Source organism: Trichechus manatus, unplaced genomic scaffold (assembly GCF_000243295.1).
Source record: "Trichechus manatus latirostris isolate Lorelei unplaced genomic scaffold, TriManLat1.0 scaffold00309, whole genome shotgun sequence".
Classification (NCBI taxonomy): Eukaryota; Metazoa; Chordata; class Mammalia; order Sirenia; family Trichechidae; genus Trichechus; species Trichechus manatus.
Genome location: NW_004444245.1, coordinates 717,412 through 734,564, shown reverse-complemented (window position 1 = coordinate 734,564; position 17,153 = coordinate 717,412). Strand labels below are relative to the sequence as shown.

Here is a 17,153-nt window from a genome sequence, read left to right as displayed (position 1 = left end):
TCCCCAGAGCCTGCTCTGAGGGGGAGGAACAAACCGGATGCTGACCCAGCAGCTGCTTTCCCCGGGCTTTTTAGCTCCCTCCCCCTTTTTTTTTTAAGCTCTGACAACCTAGGGGACTGATGACTCCCTCCTTAGCCACAGTGGTGGTCGCATCCGTGTATGGGGCTCCCTGCATCCTTGTAAGGTGCTGGGAGCCCCCGGCCAAATGAGCTGCCTCCTGGGCTGCTGCTCATGGCAGGATTACCTTCGGTTTCTTTCCTTATGAAGATGCAGGCAGTTCTTGGCATCAGACCCCTCGGAGAGAACGATTAGGCCTGAAAACCAGCTTCCTGCACCTCTAATTCTCCTCAGCTGGATCAGATGAGGGATTTAATCTCATGTCTGAGAGATGTTTTATTGCTGCAGACGCTTTGTGCAGGTGGTTCAGCTTTAATGTGATCTGTGTGTTCCTGAAAAAAATCTTGTGTTACGCCAATCACACAGTGAAAACATGATTTCTTATGGGGAAAACGGGTGGGCGGACTACTCAAACCCATGTGATTCTGTAACCAAAGCATGTTAACAAAACCACTAACAAGGGTAGTTAAAAACATATATTGTAGCAATTCCACTCCTAGATATACCCACGAAAAATGAAGAGATGTTCACGCACAGACTTGTACACACACGTTTATAGCAGCTCTGTTCATAATAACCCAAAAGCAGACACAGCCCCGTGTCCATCAATGGATGACTGGGTAAACAAAATGTGATCCATCCATACAATGAAGTATTATTCAGCCATAAAGAGAAATGAAGTTCTGATGTGTGCCACAGCACGGATGGACCTTGAAAACGTGACGCTCAGTGAAATAAGCCATTCACAAAAGGACGAATATTGTATGAGTCTACTTATATGAAATATCTAGAATAGGCAAATGCATAGAGACTATTTGTGCGTATCAGGACTGGGGGAGGGGGAAAAGTTACTGCTTAAGGGGGTATTGAGTTTCCTTTTGGGGCGATGAGAATGTTCTGGAACTAGACAGAGTTGGTGGTTGCACAGCGTGGTGAACATACTCAATGCCACTGAGTCGCACACTTAACCTGGTTAAAGCGGCAAATGTTTTATTACATATATTTTATGACAATAAAAAATTCTAGAGCACACTTAGGGCACCACTGCCAGCTGATCTTTCCAGCCTTGAACCCCGATCTGTGCACTTGAGGCAGGTCCTGCTGGCACAGAGCTATTCTGTCAGCATTCAGAAGCGGATCCTAGCATAGCCTTCTTCAGCCTCCCTTAACTCTTTAAGCACTGGGGAAGTGTCTTTACACATGCCTCCTCCATGTTCATAGTGGCTCCCTGTAGCGGGGTGTGGTGGGAAGTATGACAGGCCTTGGTGTCCCTCAGAGAAGGGCCTTCTGCAAGCTCTTCCGCTCTTTTTCTTCATGTATTCCTGTAACATCAAGGATTCTCTTTAAGTATTAGAAAGCTTGCCCATCACTGCTTCAAAGTATTATTGTCACCCAGTGCATAAGGTGGCAACCTTATGTACCTTATACCGTAGGGGAGGGGGAAACGGGAGCAGGGAAGGCTCTTCAGAAGGGCTGTCTTCACTCAGTAGGAAGAGGGAGTAGGAACTCTCCAGATGAAGACCAGCGTCTGAAAAGAAAGATGAGAGCGTGCCAGTAGACTAGACTATGACCTTAGACGAGTTATTTTTTCACTGTCTTAGTCACCTAGTGCCGCTATAACAGAAAGACCACAAGTGGGTGGCTTTAACAAAGAGAAATTTATTTTCTCACAGTTTAGGAGGCTAGAAGTCTGAATTCGGTGTGCCTGCTCTAAGGGAAGGCTTTCTCTCTCTCTGGGCTCTAGCGGAAGATCCTTGTCTCTTCTGAGCTTCTGCTCCTGGGTGAGCTTCATGTGGCTTGGCATCCTCTCTTCCCCATCTCTGTTCTGCTTGCTTGTTTAATCTCACATCTCAAAAGAGATTGACTGAAGATATACCCTACACCAATCCTGCCTCATTAAGATAACAAAGACAACCCATTCCCAAATGGGATTATAACCACAGGCATAGAGGTTAGGATTTACAACACATATTTTGGGGGGACACAATTCAGTCTGTAACAACCACCTTTTTCCTCTTTTCTCGCATGTTTTCACTTCTCAGTGTTGCCATGGCCATCATTGGGGCTCTCATCAGTCCCCTTCGTGGCCATAGCTGTGTGGTCTGGAGAGAGTGGCGCCCTTGTGCCTCTGGGGAACGTGCTGCTCCTCTCAGAAGACCGACCACTGACGACCTAGGCCATCAAGGTGATGCCTCGTCAGGGTGGTCCTTGGATGTTTGTGTGGGCAGAACTGCCCTTCGACTCGGCCATCAAGGTTTTGGGTTCTTTACTCCCTCTACAAGGAAAAAGAGACTCCTGGAGACTGTTCTCTTGAACCTCTACAGTCTGTACAGATCAGACTGTGCTGGCTGATGTTCCGGAAGCTCTTGGGGAAGTGAAACCAGGCTTGATGTCCATGACTGAGCTTCTTCTCATTTGAAATGTGTATCCAGAGAATAGTTCTGAAGCCAGGTTCTTTTCCTCTTTCCAAGTCTCTGCCCTGGGCTGCGTTTGCTCTCGGTGACGTGCTGGAAAGTGAAACTGTGCCTGGTCAGCTGCAGGCTGAGTAGCCATATTCTGTAGGGCTACCTCACCTCCTCTGTAGTGTGGGTCACGGCCAACACGTCGTGTCCTTTTAAAACGTAAAGAGGTCGTAAGTTCAGAAACCTTGGAAATTTCTATTTCCATCCCAACCTTGTCATTCTTGGAAACTGAACCTCACTAATTTCCTTCCACCCCTTGGTTGTATTTACCAGGCATTCCTTGTGGGCGTGTGGTTTGTACTTGGCCTCATGGTGTTGAAATTATTTGGGGAATACAAATGAGAGCTCCAGAGAAGCCAGACCTTTCCAGGACCCAGGAAGCCCCCTGTCCTTCAGGGTGTGAGTCATGTTGTGAGTTGTGTGGAAGTAGGGAGTCCAACCTGTCCGCAACTGCAGACTAACCAGAAGGTTCTGGGCAGCCTTTTTCTGGGCTCGCTGGCCGCTGTCGGGCCCTCCTCCCATCCTTTACGCATGGCGGTCTAGCGGGCCAGGCCCAAAGGTGGGACTGGTCGGCCACGCCTAGCTTCCCAGGACTCTTCCTCATTTCCCATCGAGAACCCAAGACTCAGAAATGCATGGTTTTCTGACATGTGCTAGTAGACTTTCCACTTGGTGTAGCCGGAGCATGCCCTGGTCCCCTTCACTGCCTGGTCTCCCCAGGATAGACGAGAGGGGCAGTGACTGGCAGAGACGTGAGCCCTGGGGGACAGGAGAATTCTCAGCTGAGGACACAGGATGAGAATGGTCTTGCCCTTGCCATTTCTCATGCCAGAGGAAGGCACTGTTAATGGAGGGTCCAGCTGCTGGCTCTTCCTTCCAGCCTCCTCAGCATGGGCCGTGCTCTTGGCCTCCTAGGCCGGCCTGTGGCTAAGAGGGCCTCGGCACACCTCCTGAAGGTGACTGCTTTGTGACGCTGGCCCCGTCAACATCAGACGACGAAGGGGTGTCTCGCCCTGGGCTAGGGGGCTCTCTTCTCTCCCAGCAGGAAGCGGGGAGGAAGGGCTCTGGCCCTCTCCGGGTGCTGAGCCTGGGGAAGAAGCGTCTCGTGATGAGGCAGGCCAGTCTGGACTTGTTTTCCTTCTTGCACCAGAGCCCTGGGCAGCTGCTGGAGGGCTGGGCTTAGCAGGTGTTTCTGCCCTGGCTTTGTGCCTTCTCTCACCTGATTCTCCCAGTGAGGATGCTCCAAGGCAGCACTGCCCATTGTGGTGCTGTGGCGATGTTAGCATGGCCCCCAGAGCCAATCTGATAGGTGGCTAGCACACTGGAGAAAACGACAAATAGCAGAGCTGTTGTGACATCCGTACCTGGGAGATGGAGGCCCCAGGGCCTGCGGACTCAGCTGATTCGGTGCCCCGGCCAAGGAGTCAGGGGAGCTGTAGTACAGGTGGGGCCCAACACTGCAGACAGGCCTCGGGGTCGGGGAGAGTGAGCAGAGGGGTGGGCTGAACCCCCCTCCCGGGGACTTGCCATGTGCTGGGCACCCCCAGCCTGCCTGCCGGTGCTGACTTTTTCTGCAGACTGGTGTGTTCTCTGTGATACTTACATGCTTGTTTAACGCTTCAGGGAAGAAAAGTCAGAAGACCAAGACCTCCAGGGCCTCAAGGACAAGCCCCTGAAGCTGAAGAAGTTGAAGAAGGATAAGAAGGAGGACAAAGAGGCCAAGCATGAGCCGCTGCAGTCGTCTGCCCACCACTCTGCTGAGCCAGCCGAGGCGGGCAAGGCGGAGACATCCGAGGGGTCAGGCTCTGCCCCGGCCGTCCCAGAGGCCTCTGCCTCCCCCAAACAGCGGCGCTCAATCATTCGTGACCGGGGCCCCATGTATGATGATCCCACTCTGCCTGAAGGCTGGACACGAAAACTGAAGCAAAGGAAATCCGGCCGCTCCGCTGGGAAGTATGATGTGTATTTGATCAAGTAAGTAAGAGCACCTCCTGTCTCTGCAGGGCGCGGAGGGCCAGGGGCTGGGCCAGGTGCTAAGACACTGGTGGGAGTGCATAGCCCACCTTAAATCAATCCAGGGGCTGCCCACCAGGTGTGTTAAAAGGACTGTGTCCGGAAGGCCAGGACGCAGTGCCGTGCTCTGAGCTCTGCGACCAGGCCAGGTCCTTACTCTCTGTCCTCCTCATCTGGAAAATGGAATAGCGGGTTGCAGTAGACCCTACCCAGGGGGCATGATGAGGATCCAGACAAGGCCCTGGGGAGCACAGAGAACAGTGTGACATGTAGGCAGTGAAGACACTCAGGGTGACATGCCTACCGTGCTCAAGGACACAAGAGCCTGTCCCAGGCTGGGCCCACTGCAGCCTATGAGCTGGGCACTGATGGCATCCGGAGCTCCCGGGGTCCTGGTGAGTCCCTGCTGGAGAGCGTTCTTTGCAGGGAGTTTTCTCGAAACCATGAGACCGCCTGCTCTTCTTCCCTTGAAACAGAAGAAGAAGGAGTTAATAGTACCCAGTCTGTTTGATTTTGTTTTACTCTGTGAATCACTTTTGGGAAAGGCGTGCCCTCTAACAAGGCCTCCAAAAAGAGAGACCAGCGGTACTCATGTGCCTTTCCAACTGTCCCTTTGGTATTTGTCCAGCTTTGTGCTGACAGCTAGACTTGTTCTGTTGAAACAGAGTAACTTCCAGAGTATGAGCTTCAGAGGAACAGGGAATAAGTACGTTTCAGTTCTACCCCTTGGAATGATCCAGAAAATGTTAGCAGTTTTCAGAGGACATTTTCATCTCATTTCATTTAATTACAGTTGATCCTCATTATTCACGGATTCCTTATTTGCGAATTGGCCTATTCGCTAACAGTTCTCATGGTGCTTTCCCGGACATGCATACCCAGAGCAGTGAAAAGTTCCCAGCTGAGGTTGCTAATTTATTGTTTACGGTGACTTTATGGAACATCACTACCGTGGGTAATGAGGGCTAACCGTACATCAGCTCTGAGAAGAATGTGCAAAGCATTAGTCTGTTGACAGATAAGGAAACAGATTCCCAGAGAGGTTAAGCAACTTGCCTGAGCTCAGACGAAGGAATATTCTAGCAGTGGCTCAGGCACAGGCACCAACCCGCAGAATGTACCCCAAGGCCCCTGCTGTGACGGGCCTGACCCCTTGGGTTGTTGGATTGTGGAGAGGCCAGGGTTGGGGGTGCTTAGTGGCAGAGGGTACCCTGGGCGATTCAGGCCGCCCCAAGCATTTGCACAGGCCCCCTGCAGACCCACTCCTCGTGACCTGCCTGTGCCACGTGGCTTCGCGCACAGCCTTTCCATTGCCCCTACAGGGAGCGCGTGCTGTGGCTGTTCTTACACTGGACTCTCGTTTACTAGTGGGATCAGACATGTCAGAGAGCTCGACATTGGCCTCTTGGACAGTCCTGGAGTGCCGCTAATTGTTCTTTGTGTTTCTCCATTTTTCCCCAGCCCCCAGGGCAAAGCCTTCCGCTCTAAAGTGGAGCTGATTGCATACTTCGAAAAGGTAGGCGACACCTCCCTGGACCCTAATGATTTTGACTTCACGGTCACGGGGAGAGGGAGCCCTTCCCGGCGAGAGCAGAAACCACCTAAGAAGCCCAAATCTCCCAAAGCTCCAGGAACTGGCAGAGGTCGGGGACGGCCCAAAGGCAGCGGCAGTGCGAGACCCAAGGCGGCGGCGTCTGAGGGCGTGCAGGTGAAAAGGGTCATGGAGAAGAGCCCCGGGAAGCTCCTCGTCAAGATGCCTTTCCAGGCCTCGGCGGGGGGCAAGGCGGAAGGCGGCGGGGCGACCACGTCCACCCAGGTGATGGTCATCAAACGCCCCGGCAGGAAGCGGAAAGCAGAGGCCGACCCCCAGGCCATTCCCAAGAAGCGGGGCCGGAAGCCCGGCAGTGTGGTGGCAGCCGCCGCCACCGAGGCCAAGAAGAAAGCCGTGAAAGAGTCTTCCATCCGGTCTGTGCAGGAGACCGTGCTCCCGATCAAGAAGCGCAAGACCCGGGAGACCGTCAGCATCGAGGTCAAAGAAGTGGTGAAGCCCCTGCTGGTGTCCACCGTGGGGGAAAAGAGCGGGAAAGGACTGAAGACCTGCAAAAGCCCCGGGCGGAAAAGCAAGGAGAGCAGCCCCAAGGGCCGCAGCAGCAGCACCTCCTCGCCCCCCAAGAAGGAGCACCACCACCACCACCACCACTCGGAGGCCCCCAAGGCCCCCGCACCGCTGCTGCCGCCTCTGCCCCCGCCTGAGCCCGAAAGCTCCAAGGACCCCAAAAGCTCCCCCGAGCCTCAGGACTTAAGCAGCAGCGTTTGCAAAGAGGAGAAGATGGCGCGTGGAGGCCCGCTGGAGAGCGACGGCTGCCCCAAGGAACCAGCTAAGACTCAGCCCGCGGTTGCTCCCGCCGCTGCAGCCGCAGAAAAGTACAAACACCGAGGGGAGGGAGAGCGGAAAGACATTGTTTCGTCCTCCATGCCAAGGCCAAACAGAGAGGAGCCTGTGGACAGCCGGACGCCCGTGACAGAGAGAGTTAGCTGACTTTCAACCGAGGGGATTGAAAAAGCAAACCAACAAGAATAAAGGCAGCTGTTGTCTCTTCTCCTTATGGGTAGGGCTCTGACAAAGCTTCCCGATTAACTGAAATAAAAAATATTTTTTTTTCTTTCAGTAAACTTAGAGTTTCGTGGCTTCAGGGTGGGAGTAGTTGGAGCATTGGGATGTTTTCTTACCGACAAGCACAGTCAGGTTGAAGACCTAACCAGGGCCAGAAGTAGCTTTGCACTTTTCTAAACTAGGCTCCTTCAACGAGGCTTGCTGCAGATACTACTGACCAGACAAGCTGTTTGTCAGGCTGCTTAGGCTACGCCTGCACCTGCCCTCCCACCCACCCCTTTTCACCCCGTGGGGCAAGAGTGGCACTGCTGGTGGCCGTTAGGAACAGAGAGCAGTTTTCCGTGCCATTGGTGCCCCAGTCTCCTGCCCGCACCTCCCCCAGCTCCCCCACCTCCCCATCCCAGCCATGGCGGGACAAGGAGGTGCAAGGTGGGAGAGACGGCGGGATTCTTTAGCAGAGCAGATCGAGATGGCAAGTGGCTCTGGCCCCTGTGAGACCACCCGTGACGGGCCAAGTCTGGTCCCACGCCGGTCCCCATCCGAACTCGACCAGGACACTTAACCAGAACAGTAACCCCTGCCCCCTCCAGCCCTGGCATGGCCAGGGAGGAGCCGTCATGTGAACTGCTGGCTGTAGACTGGCCTGAGCCAGGGCACAAAGTGGCTGAGGGCAAGGTGGCGTTGTCCACTCTCAGGGGCCATCTCCAGAGGGTGGTGCTAGAGAGATCGGCTGGGAGGACAGCCGGCCAGGACACAGCAGGCTGGCCCGGGGTGGGGACCAGGCCCAGCGCAGTGGGGCAAGAGGGGTTCCTAGTCACTCCAGGCCATCTTCAACCGGTAGTTAGGGACATAGTGGACTGGGCGGGGGAGGAGAACTGTTCTTCCAGCTATTTTCCAATTCTTCTACTTTAGGGACAGCTTAGAATTATTTGCACTATTGAGTCTTCATGTTCCCACTTCAAAACAAACAGAGATGCGCTGAGAGAACTGGCTCACTCCAGCCAGCAGAAGTGACAGTGTTGAGACCGCCTGTATCTGTATATATCTGCGCTTGTTTTAAAGTGGGATTAGCACATAGGGTTCCCACGAAGCTTCGAAACTCTAAGTGTTTGCTGCAATTTTATAAGGACTTCCTGATTGTGTTTTCTTCTCTTCTTCCATTTCTTCCTTCCTTTCATTTGACACTTTTGTTTCTTCCATGCTCTCCTTCCTTCTATTTTGTCCTTTCTGTTCCAGGCAGCCGCAGTGCCCCACTGTACCCTGAGCTAGTGCTTGTTGGCCCTCAGCCCTGTAGATGTCTCCCTGCCCGCCCCCTGCCTTCACGCTGCAGTACCAGCCCCACACTGTTCAAGCCCTTAGGAGGCCCCGGTCTCCACTGCCGGGAGCTGCCCGTAGCATTTCAAGGCTTCTCTCTCTGCAGAGAACAAGAGAGCACCAAGGTTTTGTTCTCCTAGGTGGCCCTTTCTTCCCTGGCGAGCAAAAAGCAAAACGCTGTTCCAACCCTTAACGACAAGCCTTTGCAGCCTTCGGCTCCGGAGAAGCAGGTGGGAGAGGTTGGGCGGGTGTGTTAGCTGAGCGCAGCATTGAGGCCCCCAGCACAGTCTCCGAGGTCTCCGTGCCATCCTGACAGTGGCCTCTGGCCGGCCCTGCCCGGCGCCTCCTGGTTTACCCTAGTGCAGACACTCCCGAGACCTGAGCTAGCGCCCAGTCCCAGCCCTCGACTCCTCCGATTCCCGGGCTGTCCTGTCTAACGGAGAAGGCTGGCTGGGGCCGGCACGTCACACGTTTCTCTGTGGTCCAAGGTGTGGTGCTGGGGTAGTAGTGGGCTTGCGATGGGGTTTGAATTGACCAGTTTGAGTCTGGGTTCCTGTCTTGTTACCCTCTGTTCAGGAAGTCCTTATCTAGCTGCATATCTTCATCATATTGGTATATCCTTTTCTGTGTTTACAGAGATGTCTCTTAGATCTAAATCTGTCACCTTATCAAAGTAGCAAAATGAGACAGCAGTCTTATGCTTCCAGAAACACCCACAAGCACGTCACTTGTGAGCTGCTGCAGTGACCTGTCAAATGTGTGTTGTCTTGTGTATTTCCGTTCTTGTCCCCGGCTTCCTTGTTCTGGTGTGATCCTGAAGGAGTGAAACATCATAGAAACCATGTAGCACTTCCTTGCCAGTCTTAGCGATCAGGAACCGTAGTCGACAGTTCCAATCAGTAGCTTAAGATAAAGCAGTGTTTGTCTTTTCCAGAATGGTTAGAAGCAAGGGAGTTTGCCCCGTTCGGTTCGTAGAGTCATAGCTGGCCTTTTGAGCCTGTTTGTAGCCATTTTCTTACGCTGTAAAAGCAAGTCCTGTAACAAAACCCGGCAGCCGCTTTCTTCCACCTGCACTTGCTGTCGAACCTGCCGGCTTCTCCCCAAGGAGGGAAGCGGCAGTCTAGGGAGGGCGTGAGGCCTTCCTCACTCGCCTTCCTCAGAGGACAAAAGGCTCCTGACCTCTCCCATGGCCTTGCCTGGTAGGCTTCTGTGGTCCTGCAACTCCTGGCACCTCCAAAGGACACCTGCCCATGTGTATGTGGCATCCGGCCAGTTTGCTGAGATGCCGTTTGTCACTGAGAAGACATGGGTTGGGGTGGGTCTGGTTTTTATACAATGCGCCTAGTCCAGTGCAGTGTGGCTCTTGGGAGCACAGTCAGGAGTTGGCAGTCGGGGGCCCAGGGCTGGCCGGCAGCCCCCCCCCCCCACTCCCCCAGCTTCTTTCCCTCTGGATCCCAAAGCTGCAGCTGGTGCCTGAGGCTCCATAGAGTCTGCACTCTCTTGCCCCTTTCGTCCACGTGAGTCAATTGCCTTTCTGCAGGCAGCCCAAGTCCCAGCTGAGGATGGCCCTGTGGCTGCCCCCCACCTCGGGGTCGGCTTGAACAGGAGGTTGGAGGGAAAGGATTCTCACCAGCTGTGTCCCACCCTGTCTCAAGGGGGCCTCGAGTTTGTTTGTTCTTGAACACGACAGAGATGGAGGGCAGTGACCAACAGCTTTCACATGCCCACGGGGCTGGATCCTTGAAGGTCACGTTCACAGTCGCCTCCACCCTCCATCTAGGTGTTAGTTTCCACCTCCTCTCTCTAGTCCATCCCATTCTGCTCCCCGCTGGGGGGCTTGTCATCAGTGGAATTGCCAGCCTTGAACGGTGGCACAGCCATAGCCAGGCACTGGTACAGAGGCAGTGGGGACACCTAGAAATGCCACATCGTCCAGCCCATCAGGGCCGCACTAGCCATGGGCCTGAAGCTCCCTGCTGGCCCCGAGCCTCGTTTGCCATTGCTCTGAAGGGGACCCTGAAAGGGTTGTCACCAGAAGCCAACAGCCAAGTTGGGTGAGGAGGAGTTTCTTTAACCAACAGGACTTCTGACTTGTAGCCAACATTTAATAAGCAGCTCAAGCCGAAGGGATGGCAGAAACGTCTGCACTGAGTCCACTCAAGGGGCCCAAATAGAGGTGGGTGGCCCAAGTGTTATCTATCCCTGTCTCCGCCTGGACTGGGCTGGGCATGGTCACGGGCCACCAGTACTTGGAGAGCTTTGTTGGTGTCCCACATTGCTTCCTGATTCGAGTTTAATCCCACAGAAACGAGCTGGCAGGGCAAGTCCCTGGTTCCTGCAGATGGAGCGGGCCGGGGAGGAAGTGGCCCCGGTGTGAGCAGCGAGTGTTTTGCGTCCCGTGCCCCATGTGCACTAGAGCTGTGTGCCCCCTAGGCCCCTGCCCCGCCCCTGCCCGCCCGCCCTCCATGCTGTCTCTGCTGTTTGCAGGGCCCATCTCTGCTCTGTCCATCCGCCAGCTAGCTACACTCGGAAAGAACCTGTTCATTTTCTCCACTTTGGTGTTTTTCTCTTGTAGATACTGTGTCAAGCTTTAGAAAAGGCATTGTCTAATTGTTACAAATCGCTAGGATACTGCCTCCTCCAGGGTCTATAATTACATATTAAAGGAGAAAAATTGAACGCTGAGACCAATTCTCAAGAATTAGAAGGAAAACCTAGAAAACAGTTGGCAGAAAATTACATTTCGATGTTTCTGAATGAATAAGAGCAAACTTCTGCAAAATGCTCGGCCTGAGGTGTCTGGTGAGCAGTACGGGCCAAGGGAAATCCAGCCCGAAGCCACCTGAGACTCTGGGCTATTTGGTCGTTGGAGAGCCAGTCTGTCCTTTGCTAGCAGCCGGCCTCTGACCTGTCCTTTGGAATTGGGTACGGAGGTTTGCCTAGGAACCCAGCTCTTGATATGGAAGGTGGAGTGTTCACCGGTGACTCAGCAGGCAGCAAGCCGGCCCCACCCGGCCCCACCCTACTTCCTGCTTGCTTTTCGGCTTGACAGAGCCCACCCCAGTCGCTGACCGGTCAGGGAAATCCGACGGAGGGAGTGATGTCTACCCCTCGGCCTCAGCCTGCTGTGTGTCCTGCCCCACCCCCTCAGCCACTTCTCCCTGCCTCACTCTCCTTGGGGTCTTAGGGCTGAGAGTGCCAGCCCCGGCTTCCCGCTCTGACTCCAGAGGTGAGGACAGGCTGTGCTGGATGAGCCCCTCGCCTCGCACCTGGTCACCTCCTGAAGTCACCGGGCCCTGTCGGGCGGGGCGGGTGGGAGAACCCCGAGGGCGGAGGCAGGACAGGTGCGAGGAGAGCAGCCCCCACCAGCCCAGCCCGGTCCCGCTCCCTGCCCTCCTGGGAGGAAGCCTGACATTGGAATTGGAGAACATTTGGGAGGCCTGCATGTGGCCTTGGCTCCACTGGCCTCCCCCTCCTCTTGCCCTTGGTCCTGGCCCGCTCAGCAGGGAGAGGAATCAGGTGAACGGTGCCCCCTCCCGCAGTGTCCGTGTGTCCAGTGATGCTCCCCGTGACTTAGAGACATCTGCCTAGGCCGCTTGTGCTCCTCGATCCTGGGGCTGGCTTGGTTTTGCTTTTTAGTTCCGCCTTTAGTTTTTCTGTCCCTTTTATTTAATGCACCAACTAGACACACAAAGCAGTGGAATTTTTATATATATATCTGTATATTGCACAATTATAAACTCATTTTGCTTGTGGCGCCACACACAAAAGACCTGTTAAAATGATACCTGTTGCTTCATTACAATATTTCTGATAACATAGCATAGGACAAGGGAAAATAAAAAACAAAACAACCGACAACTCTGTCTGCTGCTCACTTCTTCTGTCCAAGCAGATCCGTGGGCTCTCCTGCTCGGGGCTCCAGGCTGCGCCCTCCCTTCCCTAGTCTCTTGTGCTTGTGAGATGTGTCCCAAGACTGGGTGCAGATGACCGAGGCTCCCTGGACCTGGGGAGTCTGGAGTGTAGTCAGCTCTGGGCGGGGGGAGCTGGAGCCCACAGGGAGCCCCCTCCCCCGACCTCTCCCTCCCCTGCCCGTGAGCTGGGGTCGTGATGGGTGTGGGGAGTCAGTGGGATGGAGGGGAGATGGGAAGGCCTTTCCTGTCTCTGAACCAGGTAACCGCCCCAGGGACTCCACAACCCCGTGCGTCCAGTGTGCCCCCACCAGGAGTTTGAGAAGACTCCAGAACCACCCCTTTCTCTTCTCCCATAGCCTACCAGTAAACTGCATTTGCTTTTGTAATTCTTAATGAGCAATATCTGCTAGAGAGTTTAGCTGTAACGGTTCTTTTTGATCCTTTTTTAAAGTAATTAAAAACACCAAAAAAAAAAAAAAAATCCAGAAACTTGTTCTTCCAAAGCAGAGAGCATTATAATCACCAGGGCCAAAAGCTTCCATCCCCGTGCCGTTGCTTCTTCTGAGGCCCAAATTGACAAGAAGAATGGGTCTCTGGCCCTTTGGGTGGCTGGGCTGCCCTCAGGACCCTCAAGAGAAACCTGGGTGGGAGGCGCCCCCCCCCCCCGAAGCTGGTGTTCAGTATTAGCGGTGGGCCGGAGTGGGAGAGGGGCGGCCAGGAGACCACTGGCGCTGGTGTCCCGCCCCTCACAGGTGGGTGTCCCGCCCCTCACAGGTGGGTGTCCCGCCCCTCACAGGTGGGTGTCCCGCCCCTCACAGGTGGGTGTCCCCGTGTGGGAATGCGCCAGAAGCGAAGGCAGTGCCGGAGCTAGCCGCCCGTGGGGCCTCTAGCCCTGCCGGCTGCAGAGGACCCCTGCTCAGTGTTTCTGGGAGTCAGTAGTTGATGAATATATGACCAAATATGACCAGGACTGTTACTAACTCCGTGCCGGGCCCGAGTATCCGGACACTGTAGCGCGTGCTGTGTTTGCGCTCCTTTCTCCTTCCTGCCCTGCCCTGCCCTCGCCTTGTCTTTCTGGGGGTTTCTGTTTGGGTTTGGTTTGGATTTGATTTTTCCTTTTGTGTTCCAAACATGAGACACTTTACTGGTCCTCCTAACTGTGGTGTTGAGGCTTATATTTGTGTAGTTTTTGGTGGGTGAAAGGAACTTTGCAAAGTAAATCTCTTCTGTGTTTGAACTGAAGTCTGTATTGTAACCATGTTTAAAGTAATTGTTCCAGAGACAAATGCTTCTAGACACCATTTCTCTACAAACAAAGATCGGAGGGAGGGGGCTGGTGACTGAGATGAGAGGGGCTACCTTTTCCCCATTAGGGGGAAATCTGAAGAGATGGCCCCCCCTGCCCAGGTCCCCCACAAACCCCCCCCCCAAAAGAAGTTAAGCCCGCAAGTCCCGTTCCAGCTGACACGTGGCCATCCTCCAAGAGCAAAACCCCTTTCATACCACCCAGTGGATTCTTTTGGCTTCACTCCATCCCCACCCCAAGATTACTGACATCACAGTTATTTTTAAGGAAAGACAAGGTCGCATTTGCGAGGGTGGCCAGGAGGGGACTGGGTGTGTGGAGCTGCCTTCGCTTAAGTGGGGAGGGACGGTGGATGGCCTGAGTGCTGGGTCAGGAGCTCCTGGGAGGGCTCTGGCCCGGCTGGGGCTGGGAGGTGAGTGCTCCCCCCACGAGCAGCTCCCCTGAACCGGCCTGGCGTTTGGATGTTCGACTCCAAGGTGGCCCGGTGGAAGTTACCATTAAAGACACGCCATTCCCCCTCCCCCATTCATATGCACAGCACTATCGTACCCTGTCCGAGGGCAGTAAGTTGACTTGGGAGGGGGCTGTCCGATCCCTGGCAAAATGTGGAGTTAAGAAGCCCTTTTCCTTCCCTCAGAGAAGCTGTCACCCCGCGTTAGACATTGGGGCTCTGTGCTCCCTGAGTGCCCGGCAGCCCCTCTTGAAAGGCTGGGGACAGTGCTGGTCGTGGTGGCCACTTGCACCGGGGTGGGGGTGGGGGGGCGGTTAGGAGCTATAAGAACCAAGCGGGGTGCCTGCCCCTCCGGAGGTGCAGTTACCACACTCCCTGTCCCAGCCCCGAGCCCAGTGACACGGGCCACCCAGAAGCCCATCGGAGGCTAGGAGAAGCGTGAGGGAAGGGGGCACAGGGAGAGCCTCGATGGCGTTCACCGTTGGGTTTTGTGTTTTGGGACAATTACTTTAGAAAATAAGTAGGTCGTTTTAAAAAACAAAAAATATTGATTGCTTTTTTGTAGTGTTAAAAAAAAAAGGTTCTTTGTGTATAGCCAAATGACTGAAAGCACTGATATATTTAAAAACAAAAGGCAATTTATTAAGGAAATTTGTACCATTTCAGTAAACCTGTCTGAATGTACCTGTATACGTTTAAAATGCCCCCACGGAATCCCTGTAACCTATTTATTATATAAAGAGTTTGCCTTATAAATTTACATACAAATGTCCGTTTGTGTCTTTTGTTGTAAAACCCAGTGATTTTTCATAAGGTTCTTTTACTATTTGAAAAGATGGGCAGCACGCAGTTTTATTTTATTTTTGTAAGTTTTTTAATACATGTGAAGCAAAGAATACTCAGCATGCCTTTCTAAGTGACGCGTTTGCACCTTTTGTTGGGAAGTACTGTATCCTGTGCTGTTAGCATTCTCGATAAATCTCTCTGTGAAAGTGACTCAAGGTCTGGGCTTTCATTGTAAGACAGAAGTCCCCCCACCCCCTCAGGTCACATGGGTTTCCTGATTGCCTCCGGCTGGCCCTCACCACGGACAGACAGTGCTCTGAGGCCTGACGGGCCGGGCCGCCTCTTCGGGGTGCTCCAAGTTCTGAGCTCGATGGGGAATCCCAGAAGGGCCCGCCGGGTCTGCTCTGCACCCGCCCCTTCCAGCCTTTCTCCTAGCAGCACAGGGACTGGGTGCTTCTGGACCCCTTCCCCCAGCTTTGGCCCTTAGGTGTGCCACATCAGTTGTGACCTCCGCATTGGCCTTTGCTGGCTGATGACCAGGCCTCTTGACCCGGCGAGGGCATGGTGAGGGATTGTCCTAAGGGGACCCTGTAGTCTGTAAGAGCCAGGTTTCCCAGGAGCAGAAGGGGTCTGTAGGCCTGTGCCCCCATCCTCTCCCCAGACTGAGGACAGTGCACGCAGACGTCCTGGGCCTGAATGTGAACTGAAAGGGAGCCGGGGAGGATCCCACTTGGATGTATCCAGACCGTTCCAGGAGCTGACCGTCAGCATGAGCAAGGAGGCCCGAGGCCCTGCTCCCCTGGAGTTTAGCGTGTGCATGATCGTGTCAGATGCTAGGGCGGTTGTGTCTGAGGAAGGGCTGTCCCCGTGAGAAGTCCTGTGGGAAGTGGCCGTCGGCAGCTGCAGCTTCTGGGGAGAAGCTCGGTGCGGATTGATCTCAGGCCCTGTGGGAGAATCTGGCTTCTGGAAACAGCCCTAAGTCCCTGGGAGGACAAGCTGAGGATGCTCCTTTGGGGTCAGGATTGAGAGGGGCTGGGGAGCTGACCGGGAAGGAGACCTATTGGCAGCTGGAGAAGCCAACCCAAGTAAGGGACAGTCCTGCTTTTGGGGTCTCTGCATCTAGAGGGGTGCTGGCCCTGTGGTGAGGAGGATGCACAAGAGGTAAATAAAAGGTGCCCGTTGGACTGCAGACAGCTCCGCCCGAGGGACCGGGAAAGGTTTGCCACAGCTGTTGGACAAGGAGAATGTTCCAGGCCAAGCGAGTGGCACGTGCAAACTCCTGGACACAGAAAACAGCGTGCCCAGTCCATTTTCGAAACCCTGCAGAGTTCTGCCGCTCTGGGGAGAGAGCTAGAAATGGGGTGGGCAGGGGCCACATCGTCACAGCTGTGTGTGCCGCACAAAGGAACTGGGACCCCATCAGAGGGCTTCAGGACCCCAGGAAGGGTGTAAGCAGGGAAGGTAATAAAGAGGACAGTGGGCCAGTGGGAAGGGCTGGGCCCCGGAGACCAGCAGGGGACAATGGGAAGATAGTGGCTGCTGAGGTGTGGGGTGGAGCAGTGGAGGGGTGGCCGGAGAATCCAAGGAAATCGGGGTGGAGAACATTATGAGACACATGTGGTGACTGGGGGAAGCCAGACCCTGCCGTCCTGCCCCAGGGGAAGTGTGACGACAAAACGGAGGAGACAGCAGATGATTTTAAGTCAGGAGAGATTCAGGTGTATGTGCTCTGGGAGGGAGCCAGCAGAGAAGGAAGGTGGCAGAGCTAACACTTGGTGGAGCGGGTCTTGAAGGAGAGGAGATGGAGTCGGGGTGCCCTCCCTGACTCGAGTCAGTCGGGGCGGGGGGGGCTTTCTGGAACGCATAACTGACCCCGTCCTGCCCAGAACTCTGACGACTAGCCACCGCCTACCGAATAAAGACCAGACTTCTTAACGGAACCTCCAAATGGCTTTCACGTGGTCCGGCTGCAGCCACCTGGAAGCACTCTCCCTTTCTGAAACATGCCCTGCCTTTGCTTTACTCTCCCTGGGCTTCTGGTGCCGGAAGCGCTTGTCTTCGTCCCTCAGCGCCCCACTCATCAGGCCCCTCCTCCTGGAGGCCCGCCCCGCTGACCGGTTGGGCGAGATGCCGGCCGGGGCTCCCCGGGCTCGCGGGAGCGCGGGCTGCAGCCGGG

General features: G+C 54.6%; 2 protein-coding genes across 7 annotated transcripts in view; both read left to right on the top strand.

Moving 5' to 3' along the window:
- MECP2 (methyl-CpG binding protein 2) overlaps window positions 1-7,419 on the top strand; it is a 59,749-nt gene extending 52,330 nt beyond the window's left edge. For 3 of the 6 annotated variants that reach the window (XM_023725434.1, XM_023725435.1, XM_023725436.1), the window contains 2 exons: window positions 4,203-4,553; window positions 6,054-7,419. In XM_023725434.1, coding sequence (XP_023581202.1) covers window positions 4,456-4,553; window positions 6,054-7,131 — 1,176 coding nt within the window. In that variant the 5' untranslated portion in view covers window positions 4,203-4,455 and the 3' untranslated portion in view covers window positions 7,132-7,419. The remainder of the gene's footprint in view (window positions 1-4,202; window positions 4,554-6,053) is intronic. The other 3 variants (XM_004390578.1, XM_004390579.1, XM_023725433.1) reach the window with 1 other exon arrangement.
- A 5,211-nt stretch (window positions 7,420-12,630) lies between these two features.
- IRAK1 (interleukin 1 receptor associated kinase 1) overlaps window positions 12,631-17,153 on the top strand; it is an 11,763-nt gene continuing 7,240 nt past the window's right edge. The window contains exons 1-3 of the mRNA XM_023725428.1: window positions 12,631-12,693; window positions 15,639-15,844; window positions 16,951-17,129. Of these exons, the coding sequence (XP_023581196.1) occupies window positions 12,631-12,693; window positions 15,639-15,844; window positions 16,951-17,129 (448 nt within the window). The remainder of the gene's footprint in view (window positions 12,694-15,638; window positions 15,845-16,950; window positions 17,130-17,153) is intronic.